The 12,995-nt window shown below is 37.1% G+C and overlaps 1 protein-coding gene across 2 annotated transcripts in view; it reads right to left on the reverse strand.

Annotated features, from left to right (window-relative positions):
- NBN (nibrin) overlaps nt 1-12,995 on the reverse strand; it is a 36,328-nt gene that overhangs the window by 11,711 nt on the left and 11,622 nt on the right. For both annotated transcript variants that reach the window (XR_004255904.1, XM_032223178.1), the window contains exons 6-10: nt 7,284-7,401; nt 5,270-5,460; nt 4,222-4,319; nt 2,983-3,124; nt 1,857-2,111 (exon numbers count right to left, since the gene is read on the reverse strand). Coding sequence is in view for 1 of the 2 variants with exons in the window: in XM_032223178.1 (XP_032079069.1) it covers nt 1,857-2,111; nt 2,983-3,124; nt 4,222-4,319; nt 5,270-5,460; nt 7,284-7,401 (804 nt within the window). In the remaining variant the exon portion in view is untranslated. The remainder of the gene's footprint in view (nt 1-1,856; nt 2,112-2,982; nt 3,125-4,221; nt 4,320-5,269; nt 5,461-7,283; nt 7,402-12,995) is intronic.

A 12,995-nucleotide genomic window follows, 5' to 3' on the forward strand; every position in this document is an offset into this window, starting at 1 on the left:
TGGAAGGGGTCGAGATAACTGGCTTCCTCCAAGGACCGTTGGAGCTGGAGGGCCACCACCTTCTCAACAACCTTCCCCATAAAGGGGAGGTTGGAGACTGGGCGATAGTTATTAAGAACAGCTGGATCCAAAGATGGCTTCTTCAGGAGGGGTCTCACCACCACCGCTTTAAGTGCGGCGGGGAAGTGCCCCTCCTGAAGCGAGGCGGTAACAACCGCCTGGATCCAGCCTCGTGTCACCTCACTGCTGTTAGCAACCAGCCAGGAGGGACATGGGTCCAGTACACAGGTGGAGGCACTCCCAGCTCTCATGGCCTTGTCCACATCCCCGGGGGCAACATCCTGAAACTCAACCCAGGAGTGATCTACTAATTCATCCTCTTGTGCCATGGCTGGAACTGCGGGAATGGAGTCCAAATCCCCCCGAAACCGAGCAACTTTGTCCGGTAAGAATTGGGCATAATCCTCAGCTCTACCCTGCAAGGGTTCGCCCGTATCCCTCCTATTTAGGAGGGAACGGGTTATCCTAAACAGGGCGGCTGGGCGGGACTCAGCGGACGCAACCAAGGTGGCAATATGAGATCTTTTTGCTGCCCTAAGTGCCCTGATGTACAGCTCCCTTTAAAATCTTAGGAACTAAGTTAATTCGGAGGAGGCCCAATCTATGCGATCTAATCGGTCGCAAGGAGGTAATTGGCAGGAGGTGGTCTCTCAAGTACGCAGATCCACTACCATGAAGGGCTTTGTGAGAGGTAAGTAGCACCTTGAAGCGCACCCGGAGATCAACAGGTAGCCAGCGCAGCTCGCGGAGGATAGGTGTTATGTGGGCGAACCGAGGCGCACCCACAATCACTCGCGCGGCCGCATTCTGGACTAGCTGAAGCCGCCGGATGCTCTTCAAGGGCAGCCCCATGTAGAGCACATTGCAGTATTCCAGCCTAGAGGTCACAAGGGCCCGAGTGACTGTTGTGAGAGCCTCCCGGTTCAGGTAGGGTCGCAACTGGCGTACCAGGCGAACCTGGGCAAATGCCCCCCTGGTCACAGCCGTCAAATGATGGTCGAATGTCAGCTGTGAATCCAGGAGGACTCCCAAGTTGCGAACCCTCTCTGAGGGGTGTAAAATTTGACCCCCCAGCCTGAGTGTTGGAACAGTGGTCGAATTATTGGGAGGGAAACACAACAGCCACTCGGTCTTCTCCGGGTTGAGTACAAGTTTGTTAGCCCTCATCCAGTCCCTAACGGCTTCAAGACCCCGGTTCATCACGTCCACCGCTTCATTGAGTTGGCACGGGGCGGACAGATACAGCTGTGTATCGTCCGCGTATTGATGGTATCTTATCCCGTAACAACCGCCTGGATCCAGCCTCGTGTCACCTCACTGCTGTTAGCAACCAGCCAGGAGGGACATGGGTCCAGTACACAGGTGGAGGCACTCCCAGCTCTCATGGCCTTGTCCACATCCCCGGGGGCAACATCCTGAAACTCAACCCAGGAGTGATCTACTAATTCATCCTCTTGTGCCATGGCTGGAACTGCGGGAATGGAGTCCAAATCCCCCCGAAACCGAGCAACTTTGTCCGGTAAGAATTGGGCATAATCCTCAGCTCTACCCTGCAAGGGTTCGCCCGTATCCCTCCTATTTAGGAGGGAACGGGTTATCCTAAACAGGGCGGCTGGGCGGGACTCAGCGGACGCAACCAAGGTGGCAATATGAGATCTTTTTGCTGCCCTAAGTGCCCTGATGTACAGCTCCCTTTAAAATCTTAGGAACTAAGTTAACTAACATAAAAATACAGGTTAAGAAAGAGAACTTTTTTAACCCTTAAGAATCCATTATGAGAAAAAGAATTAATGTACCTTTTTTTAACAGTGGTCTGAAAGTAATTTTTAATTGAATTGAGTTGTTGTGAATCTTCCTCTCTGTTCCTGCTACGACTTGAAATTTCAGAAGATAAACATGCTAGACTGGCAAAATCAGCTCCGTGTGACTTCTTTAGCTGGGGCAGGATTCTTTCTCGGTTTACACTACCTGTTCCTTCTGGAGTCTCCCTAACAGTCATTATGCCCTGTGACTGGGTTACAGGCTTTTTTTCATCTTGTGATAATTCCATACTGTAAAAGCAAACAGTTTAGAAAAAAAATTATTAATCAAAACTGAGGTAAGCACACTCCTCGAGCTGAAGAATTCCAAATTGTTTTGACATCTAAGAAAATGTTAACACAATACAAAACTGTGGGGTATTTTGAAGTCTTATCCCTATTTGCCTCTTTACTGACCCTCAATGATTTTAATGTTTTCCTATTATTTAATATGAGAAAAAGGCTACTATTTAAGATTGTATGCTTGCATGCTATTTCAAAGATGTGATATTCAAAACAATTAAAACTTTTGTTTAATTACCTAGTGTGTAAAGGGTATATAAAAATACAGAATAAAATACATGTATTTAAATATAATCCAATTAATATTCCATTCCAAGTATAGGTTGCTATTTTTTTTTAAAAAAAGGTCTTATTTGCTTACTTGTATACTTAGATGTCCATCCATAACTGACTATTTATTTACTCATATTCTATAACTGCCCATCTCAGCCAAGTTAGTCTGGGTTGAATGAACCACACAACCTGATTCTCCTTAATAAGCAACTTAATTGTTAAAACAATCATTTGAAATTGCCTCCAGAAGTTGTAAATGCTCCAACATTGGACGTTTTTAAGAAGAGACTGGACAACCATTTATCTGAAATGGTATAGGGTTTCCTGCCTGAGTACAGGGTTGGACTAGAAGACTTCCAAGGTCCCTTCCAACTATTCTATTCTATTCCATTCCATTCCAATCCGATCCAATCCAGTCCATTCACCAAAGTTTCTACACTACGCTAAATCACACACAATATAAGATGCCCCCAATTTCAGCAATTACTGAAGAGGTAGGAAATTATAGTTTTGCAAGCAACTAAAAAAAATCAGAATAATAATTTACAGTAATGTGTCCATCACTTCATCCATTTCTGTGTCAGCTACAAATGCACTGATGTCCTCTTGGTTGGAAGGCATTGTTGTTTCCTCCACTGCCACACTCTGAGACTGACTTAGTTGGGATGCAAGGGTAGCAGTTTTTATATCTGAAATTTAGATATGAAGGCAAAATTAACAACCATTTCATCAGAGTTATGCTAATTAAATTCATATAATTCTAATGTTTATGCTTATTTTTATATACAGTATTATGTCACAATATTTACATTCATATTTGCTCTACAGAATACAGAATGTCTACATGTTACTAAGTAAAAAATATTAAATGTTATTCCTATTATTCCCAATGATGTTTTTGTTCTATATATAAAGTGTATCTTAGTCTTAATACTGCCTTGAGTTCCTGAAGGAAAAGCAGATTATAAATCTAACAAATTATGGTATTTGAAACCCACAACCTCATGGCAGTTCCCAACATAAATCAAAACATCAATAATAAAGTCCACTACTATTACTGTAAATCATAGCAAGCTTCATATCTGCATCAGTACAACATACTGGTATGCTGTACTGATGCAGATATGAAGCTTGCTATGAGGTAATGATAATGCAGGTGTGATGTAGCCCATGGTTTTATTACCTTAAACACAGGCAAATAATGGGCCCCAGTAAATGTGATCATTTGCATTGGACATCTTAACACTTAACACTCAACACTTAACAAAAAGGTGTGTCCAAAAGATCAAATCTATAGGGAAGGAAATTAGAAATGATTTCAGAAATTCTCTCTGAGGTTAGTCAATGCTGATGGGATTTGGTAATTCAAAACTCACTTTTTGCTATATGTAGTGAATTTTAGTTGTGCTGCTCTCTTAAGTATTTGGAAGGGGTTACACAATGCATAAACACAGAAAAAAGGACTCTCTGGTTACATTCTAGAAATAAAATGCAAATGCATGAAAAGATTGGGTTCACAAGGATTGTTTTTATAAATTAGGCTAAGCATGGTTTGCTTAGGCATAGTTTGTTGAGTAAATTCATGGGGGGGGGGATTAGAAGAGAGAAAGACAGTAATATTTGGGGGGGGGAGGAAAATTACTTTTGTATGGTACATTATTTAAAAATAAAACCAAGCTGCAATTTAGTAAAACAGGTAAACAGCCACCCTAGTGTTATTGACTAAATATCAATTTCTTAAACAAAATAAAGAATAAAACAAAGTGGAAAAAAGTATTTTTGTTACCTCCACTGGGTGAAATTTGAGGATTGCAGTATTTTTCTGTAGATGCAAAAATAACCGCTAAACCGATTTCTGCCTCTGAGATTGTTCTGTAGTTCTTCCTAACAGAAATAAAATGTGCTATCAAAAAAGTATCATTCATCTAAAAATATCCAGAAAAATATTTAAAAACAGACTTTCACACAGAATTCAGAATAGCCACAAAACATTCATGTAGGCTGCTAGATCTTTCCCTACTCTTTAAAATGCTTTCTTGGAATACAGGGAATGGATTCATTTTTAATGTGTAGTTTTAAGTCTACAATTCCCAATTGTGCCAGTTTTTAAAACTTAAGGGCTCTCATAAAAAAATTAAAAATTATTTCCTGTAATTGGTTAATATAGTGCTCTACTGCCATCTCTAAGCAGTTTACAGAGTCAGCATATTGCCTCCAACAATCTGAGTCCTTATTTTACCGACCTCAGAAGGATGGAAAGCTGAGTGAACCTTGAGCCGCTCAGAATTGTACTCCTGGAGTGAGCAATAACTTAGCCCTTCAGCACTGCATTCTAACCACTGCGCCACCATGGATCTTTCTTTTAATCAACCAATTGGGGTGGGTGGGGGTTACGTATAATTGGACAATTATATCCAAAGCCTTGATAGTACATGAGCACATATTTTCAGGCTACAGGAGGCTACAGGAACCTTAATAAGTTACATGGAACCTTACAATGTCAACCTATCTGTCATCTTCAAAGTTTATTTTAAAACATTTCAAAATTTTCTTCTGTAAAAATACATGTCACCGTACAACTGATAGTGGGTTACATAGCAAAAACTGTCACAATTCATACTAAATACAATAAAATCTAATCTAGAATACTTGGAGCAAATTGTGTGATGAAATGAAAAAAAAAACTTAATCAAATTCAAATAGTACTTTTTTGCACAAGTTAATAAACTATGGTGTAAGATGAATACTTCCTTTATGTTTTTAATTTTGCACCATATCACAAGATGTTGATGACACCGCAGTTTTCTATATGAATTATAAACAGTAAGCCACACCTTTGCAAGGCAGCTGTGATATTATCAATCCATTTTTTGTCCAAGATAGAAAGTGATGGTTGAGAGTTTGTAGATCCTACTTCAATCACACAAGTGTTAGATGTTATTAAAGCAGCAGCATCTTCTGTTTTGTCAGTCAACAGTCTTGCTTCTCCGCCTCCAAGTTTAATTGCTGAACTCAATTTTGCATGCTAGAATGAAATTAAATTTAAATAACTAAGCTGGTATTAATGTGCGATAGATAGATAGATAGATAGATAGATAGATAGATAGATAGATAGATAGATAGATAGATAGATAGATAGATGATAGAGTCATTTCAAAAATTAAATATTAGAATAACAGAAAGAGGCCTCTCTAAATTGTAATAAAAATGTTAAGTACAGTGACGTGCTCAATTTACCACCATTCATCTAGTGAACAATCAAAGTTACAATGGCAGTGAAAAAAGTGACTTGCAACTGTTTTTCACACTTACAACTATTGTAGCTGCCCTTATGGTCACATGATCAAAATTTGGATGCTTGGCAATTGGTTCATATATATGACTGTTGCTGTGTCCCCCAGTCATGTGATCACTGTTTGCAACCTTCTGACAAGCAAAGTCAATGGGGAAGCCAGATTCACTTAATAACCATTTAATACTAACATAACAGTTGTGATTCATTTAACACAAAAGGTTGTAAAATGGAACAAATCTCACTTAATAACTGTCTTGTTTAGCATCAGAAATTTTGGGCACAGTTGTGATATATTCTTTTGTTCTGTCTACGATACCTTCTTAAAATTGCTACCTAGATAGCTAATAGGGAGCTAATACACCCTCATAATTTGAGTGCTGTATAGTACATAAAATAATATGTGTAGGTAACATAAGAGAAAAAATACACATACGCTGAGCATAAAAGTGCATAAAAACAAGTCCTGAATCTTTGTTTTCTTTCAAGCGGTTTGTTATTGGACCCTTAAAAACTGCATGTTCTTTTGCCTTTGATTAATGAATGAAACTCAATAGCTAACTTTAAATAAACCAAAGCCAATATCCAATTGAAACTCAAAGATAGAATTCTAAGAAATTTAAATACCTTTCCTCTTACGTCATACATACTGTAGTACATATATGCAATTATCTATTAGAGAATTGATTTGTTACGTGTCTTTATAATGACCATAAATTAAACCTAGATTTCTATCAAATTTTAATATTATATGCTTTGGTCAAAGTTACTAACTTAATTTTTGATCATATTCATGAGATCTATTGAAATAATTTCTGGTCCATTCATATGAAGCTAGTTCCATCTCTTCAAAACCCAAACAAAACATCAGCGAGGCGAATCTACATGAATCAGCGAGGGAAATCTACATGACACCTCAGATATTCAGTCTGTGTGAAGGGTCTTTGGGGGTAATCACATATGTACTCTACCACAATCATTCAACCTACACTAAAATTTAGTCCCACTCATCATTCATAGGAGGAGAGCCATCATTTTTTTAACTAGAGGTCTTACTTGATTTTTTTACACATTGGCAAGAACATTAAGGGATAGATCCCTTAACAGACCCCTAAAAATGTTTGCTCCTCGGTCCTCGTATTAGGGAGGGGCAGTGTTATTTTCAACCCAACACTTGGCACTTTAAGACCTGTGGATTTCAATCCCAGAATTCCCCAGCCAGCATAACTGGGATTTGAAGCCCACATGTCTTAAAGTTACAAAGTTGGACACCCATAAGCTATACTATAAACAGAACTTATGTCATAAGGATAACTTTAATTCTTTATCAGGCTTTGATTAATACTAAATACCCATCAACTTGATTTCTTGGCATTTTTCACACTGCAAGTACCTTCTCTGACATTATTATTTTTCTCACTGAAAATGAGAAAAATTGAATTTCTTATTTATTTCTTATTATTGAATTTCTGGTGGTCTTTCGTCCATATACAAATCAATTACAACCGCACTTAGCCCCCTGGGCTAGACAGGGCTTTGAATAGTGAGCCATTTACCTGCTTTGCTGTTAGAAACATAAACAGTTTTCCTCTGAAAATAGTTCTTCTTCTAGGACACTTGGTCAGATCTATATTTTCACTCTCAATACTTGGTTCACCAATTCGTGGAAAAAATCTAAAAAGAGGAAATTGTTATAAAAACATAACTTATTTATAAAGAAAGCCTTTCTTTAAAAACAAAGTAGTTTTTTCCTCAACCTTTCCTCAACATTTAGAAGTGTTATAATATAAAAATTTTGAACACATTCTCTTCTCACCATCTCAGAGGAATGTATTACATCCCAGAATGAGATTCTATTTGGCATCGTCCTTTGTTTTGGGCATGCCTTAAAGCAAGCAACAAAGATTATTACTCCCCATCAAGTATCTGTATATTCAAAAGTATTTATTAGATTCACAGTAATCCTTGATTTATGACTTGTTATTCCAAGTAACATCAAATCTTCCCAGGAGTACTTATCACCAAGATTTGAAGTAATCCTCAGATTATATCCAGTTTCCAGCAAATAATATGTCAGAGTTTGTTGCAGCAATCACAACCAGAAAGCACACACAGATAATTGATTCAGCACGATTCATTAACTTCTCTTTATATATAATATAACACATGAAATAAGTATACAATACCAAAAGCAGGTTTTCCAATGTGGTAAAAATGAGAAATTTTAAGTATGTACAAACACAGGCAGAGGAGAAAACAGTTTCAATTTCAATTCTCAGCAATAGCACTCAGAGCTGTCACACGTAAGTCTTTCCGTTGCTCACCCAGCAAATACTGCTTCAGTTTCCATTGGCTGACTAAGTTGCTATGCCTATTCATTGACTGACCTTGTTACCATGTCTCTGCCAAGCCATGAACTCTCATATTCTGACAGAATATCCATTGCAGACAATGGGTTTGCATAACAACCATGGTATTTGCTTATTTATTATTTATTAAATTTGTATGCCACTCATCTCACCACTGAGTGACTCTAGGTGGTGTTTACATCATTAAAAAGGTTGTAAAAATGAGGCAAAGTCATGTGGTGACCTATTTAACCATTGGTACATCATAAGATCGTAATTCCGAGCTCAACTACAGTCATAACATGAGGACTACTTTGTATCCCACCTTTCTTCAGGAGCTCAATTTTTCTCCACAGTTAAAACACTCTGAGATAGGTAAGACCGGGAGCGTGATTGTCTCAAAAACCACCCAAGGTTTTTCTGTGGCTAATGGTGAACTAGAAGTCAACATCTTCATCATTATACTAGTAGGGATTACATGATGTACCCACAGTATACCATTTATCAAAGGAAATGTTGGTGAATCTAAAAAAGATATGTGATGTTGAAATTTAATTAAAGTGTTCAAATATGGGTCCTCTGTAGTGATAATATTAATTTCAGTATTAATGACCAAATCTGACCAAACTGTAACATTTAAATTCATAGGAGTTTTTCTGCTGAGAAGATATTAATATACACTGAAATTGGATACACATATTCATATTTTAGACAATATTATTTACTGCACAAAAATTATTATAAAGTATTATTTAAAATCTTTGTTAGGGTACCTATCTTCAAGAAGGCTTGACACTGTCTTGAAGATATTACTGTAGAGATCTCTGGAGCAACTTGATGAAATTAAGCCAATGATATTCTTATAATAATTGAAAATACTGGGTGCCGCCCCAAAATGCACATAGCCTCGTATCATAAATGTAATATACACACTGCAAATTGAAATCTATATTAAGCTGAGTTGTATCCAGCCTATAAGAAGAAATAAGTGCAAATGACAAATAAAATATATGTTTCCACTGTGGTTTATGTAAGGGCCAGGAAAAATGTTTTAATTATGTAATGGTTCTCATAAAGAAAAAAAATGGGAAAATATAGGTATAGGTAATGACTATTTTAATGAAAGTCCTGTAAAGAGTCTCAAGACAGAAACAGCTGTGATCATCTTTCTGTGAAAAAGTTAAAGATGTCTTCTAGAATGTAGACGCCCAATGATTACATGGATATGTAACCATATTGTTCACTTGGCAGCAAGGCAAAAATGCTATTGCATTTTTCCAGGACATTCTTCAATTTTCCAGTCTAGCCTGATATTATCTGCTTATCTTCAACACCAGTCTAACCAGGGTTAATCCTATTTATCTTTTAAGTCCAGACAAGATCAGCCAGATGCTGTCATCTGAAGCTGCCTGATAAGTGGAAGTTTGCAAAGTCAAATGTTGTAACCTTTAAATCCCATGAACCCATCATCAGCCATCCCAACCTCACTGGAAGCATTCGCTCATCCGAATGGACAATTCTGTTTAATTGACCCAACTTTGAAACATAGTTTTAACTGTAATAAGTAATTTATACTGTAACAGTCCTTTTCCAAATCAGACCATTTCAATTATTAGTAGAACAACCTTTTTTTAGAACTTACCAAAGAGATTGCCGTAGGAAAGCATAATATTTAATCCTCAAAACATTATGTACCCTTCGTTCAATAACCTTCAACCATAAAGAGGGTGGTGGTGCAAGCTAAGTCTTTTGATTTCTCACAATGTTCAAGAATATAAATCACAAGGAGGAGCCAATGTCGTGACGATATGGTTGTGTGGTCTCAATGCTCTGAGACCACAGCCAACACTTTTGCCGCTGGGTGGTCCAAACGGACCTAAACCATCCCAAAGAGACGGTGAACAGGAAGAATACGTTTGCTGATCTTGGGGATATCGCAAAATCTCTGAAAGAAACAAGAGTTCTTCAAGCCGACAAGAAAAAATCCAGCCAAGGCTGACAAAGTTAGGGCGGCTCCAAAAAGGAAGGATATGGAAAGAGAAAGTGTTTCCAGCTGGTGAGGAATGTTTATTGTTTTAAAAAAGGGAGTGCCTATGAAAACTTAAAAATCAATTTAAATTGAAGAATAGAAGAATCAAGCGGCGGAATTAAATTTGGAATGGTTTTGGACAGTGGTTATCTTACTTTTTAAATGTTATTTTCATGGATCGAATCTATGCAAACCTTTTGAAATGGATGGATTAAGTTTCTTCTTCTACCTTCTCTTTGTGACTCTCTGTAATTTATAGACCAAAGTTTTCCTCTTTTATTGCTGTGGGTATTTTTCTAATTCACTTAAAGATTGGACCTCTTTTTCTAATTTGAAATACAAAAAGATACAAAAAGAAACTCTTTAACTATGTTTCCGCTCGGAGGCTGGGAGGTTTTGTGGATTGGAGCTTTATGTATTCAAAACGGAACTTTTTTTTTCACGGACTGCTTTGACTTGGCACCACAAGGTTTTACTGTTTGGCTACAGAGTGATAAGAACACACAGATGTCCCTTTGAAGTATATTTTCAATCAGAGAAAAATGAAAGCAACATTCTTTGTGAATCTATGCTTTAATTTTATTAACCTTCCAAGCTAGAGCAACTGTGTTTGTTAGAATTACACAACATCAAGAGAAAATAGAGGTCTTAACTTTGCAAAATATATTTTAAGAATTACAGAATTTATCAAATATAGTAGAGAAAAAACTGGAATACCTAGAGCACATAACAAGAAAATATGATGAAAAAATTGAGGATGTTCATCAAATGCAAAAAATCGAAGTGGAAAATGAATATAAAGAGACTAAACCTGCTGATATCTATGGTAATTGGTTTGTTCCTGAAAATGGAAAAAATGGAATACAGAAAGAGGAATTAAATGGAGAGGAAATCTATTCCAAAGATCATGATATAGAAGAAGATGAAATTAAAGAATCTATGGACTTAAAGGAAGAAATTCTATTAGCAAAAGCATTGATAACACTGCTGACAATCAAAGACAAACTGAATAAGGAAACAGAAAGAGGGCATCAAGATTATATGAGAGATTTTATAAGCAAGGAGTTGCTAAGAGAAGTCCATACAAAGCTGATCAAGAAGATGGTTAGAGGATTGGTACAACAAATGGCAGAAGGTATGACATTGTTTTGTTATTAGAAAGATACAGGTTGATAGATAGAATAATATAACTTAAAACTAGTTAAACTTAGGGAAATTTAGTGATAATATATATAGTTAAATAAACAATTGATAATGATAATAATGTATACAATGTGTAGTGTTATGATAAGTAATAATTGGATATGAATATTGAATGGTACCCATGAAAGGAAGATTAGAAATCCTTTTGGATTATGTTCAAAGGTTAATAAAAAAGAACTAAGTTAGATACAGTTAAGTTTTGATTATTAGGGGGAAAATGTTATGATTCAGGATATAGTCAAATAAAGGAGGGATAATGATGACAACTATATATATGTATGGGTACAACATAAGGGAACTGGATGAAAATTGCAAACAGTGATTTGGAAAGGATTAGAAAAGTTTGTTATTAAATATTATGGATGTTTAGCTAGAATAGGACATAAGGATTCAGTGTTATTGGAGGATTTTAGAAATATTAAATGAAATGCCAGTATGTGGTTATGTATTAAATCTTGGTATATTTTAAGATGAAGGACGTTTAAACAATTATAGTCAAATAAAAATGGAGGTATAAGGGTAACATGTCTCAGTTAAAATACTTGAGCTAATATGAATTATGCTTAATGACTGTGGAAGAGATGAATGAAAGCCTTTTGTAACCACTGATACACTTTCTACAGTATGTAAAGAAGGAAGTTTTTATGTGTTGTCTTTGTTTTGAAAATAAAAAATAAAAAAAATTAATAAAAAAGAATATAAATCACATTGTTTTGCAGGTTCTGTTAATTTCTCAGTGGATGATTATAGCATACAATGTAAGGTGGAATCTTTCTGTTTCCATGAAGTACTGACTGGGAGTTGTAGAAAGAGCTGCTATTAATAAATAGATGATATTCAGCATTTTTTTCCATTGGAACAGAGTATAATGGCTGAGTAACATCCTGAAATCTACAATAGAGCAGGTAAGCATGAATACACTAAAATACAATCCAGGCAACTCAAGAGCTATTTTTATTGTGCCCCCTGGAGATATGTTTACACTTTACATGCTAAGAATTTTGTGATGCTTACAGACAATAATAGATTATAGTTACTTGTCCATAGCTCTGTATATTGCTTTCAATGATGTCACACTTTCAATTAAAAGAAGACATTTATCAAGGGATATACCTTGCTTCTAAATTGAGAGTAGAGTTTAACTTTTTTGATTGATGGTGTCTGCTTTGGAGATGTTTTTAAAAAATCTGTTTCTTTAAAGTTAGGATAAAACTCTGCAGAATGTGTGTGTGTGTGTGTGTGTGTATGTGTGTATTCAAATTTAAGGATAGTCTAGAACAGGGGTGTCAAACTCAAGGACCGGCGGTGAGATCTGGCACACGGGGTACTTAGATCTGGCCCATGGGGTTGCCCTAGAAAAAGCAAAGGACTGGCTCGTGGTGCTTCTGCCAGCAAAAATGGGCACCCAAACTCCGTTTTCGGCTGCCACGCCCTCCTGCAACCTCTGCCAGTGCTCCGTTTTCACTGGCAGAGGGTTGCAGGAGGCCATGGCAGCTGAAAATGGAGCTCAAAAGCCTGTTTTCGCTGGCAAAACACTCAGGCCACCACAGGCACCCTCAACAGGAGTGACTTTGAACTAGCCACACCCACCCTGGCCCTTCCAACCCGGTCCCCTAAGCTCAAACACAACCCTGATGCTGCCCTCAATGAAACCGAGTTGGACACTCCTGGTCTAGAAATATATAATT

Source organism: Thamnophis elegans, chromosome 8 (genome assembly GCF_009769535.1).
Source record: "Thamnophis elegans isolate rThaEle1 chromosome 8, rThaEle1.pri, whole genome shotgun sequence".
In the NCBI taxonomy this organism is placed as follows: Eukaryota; Metazoa; Chordata; class Lepidosauria; order Squamata; family Colubridae; genus Thamnophis; species Thamnophis elegans.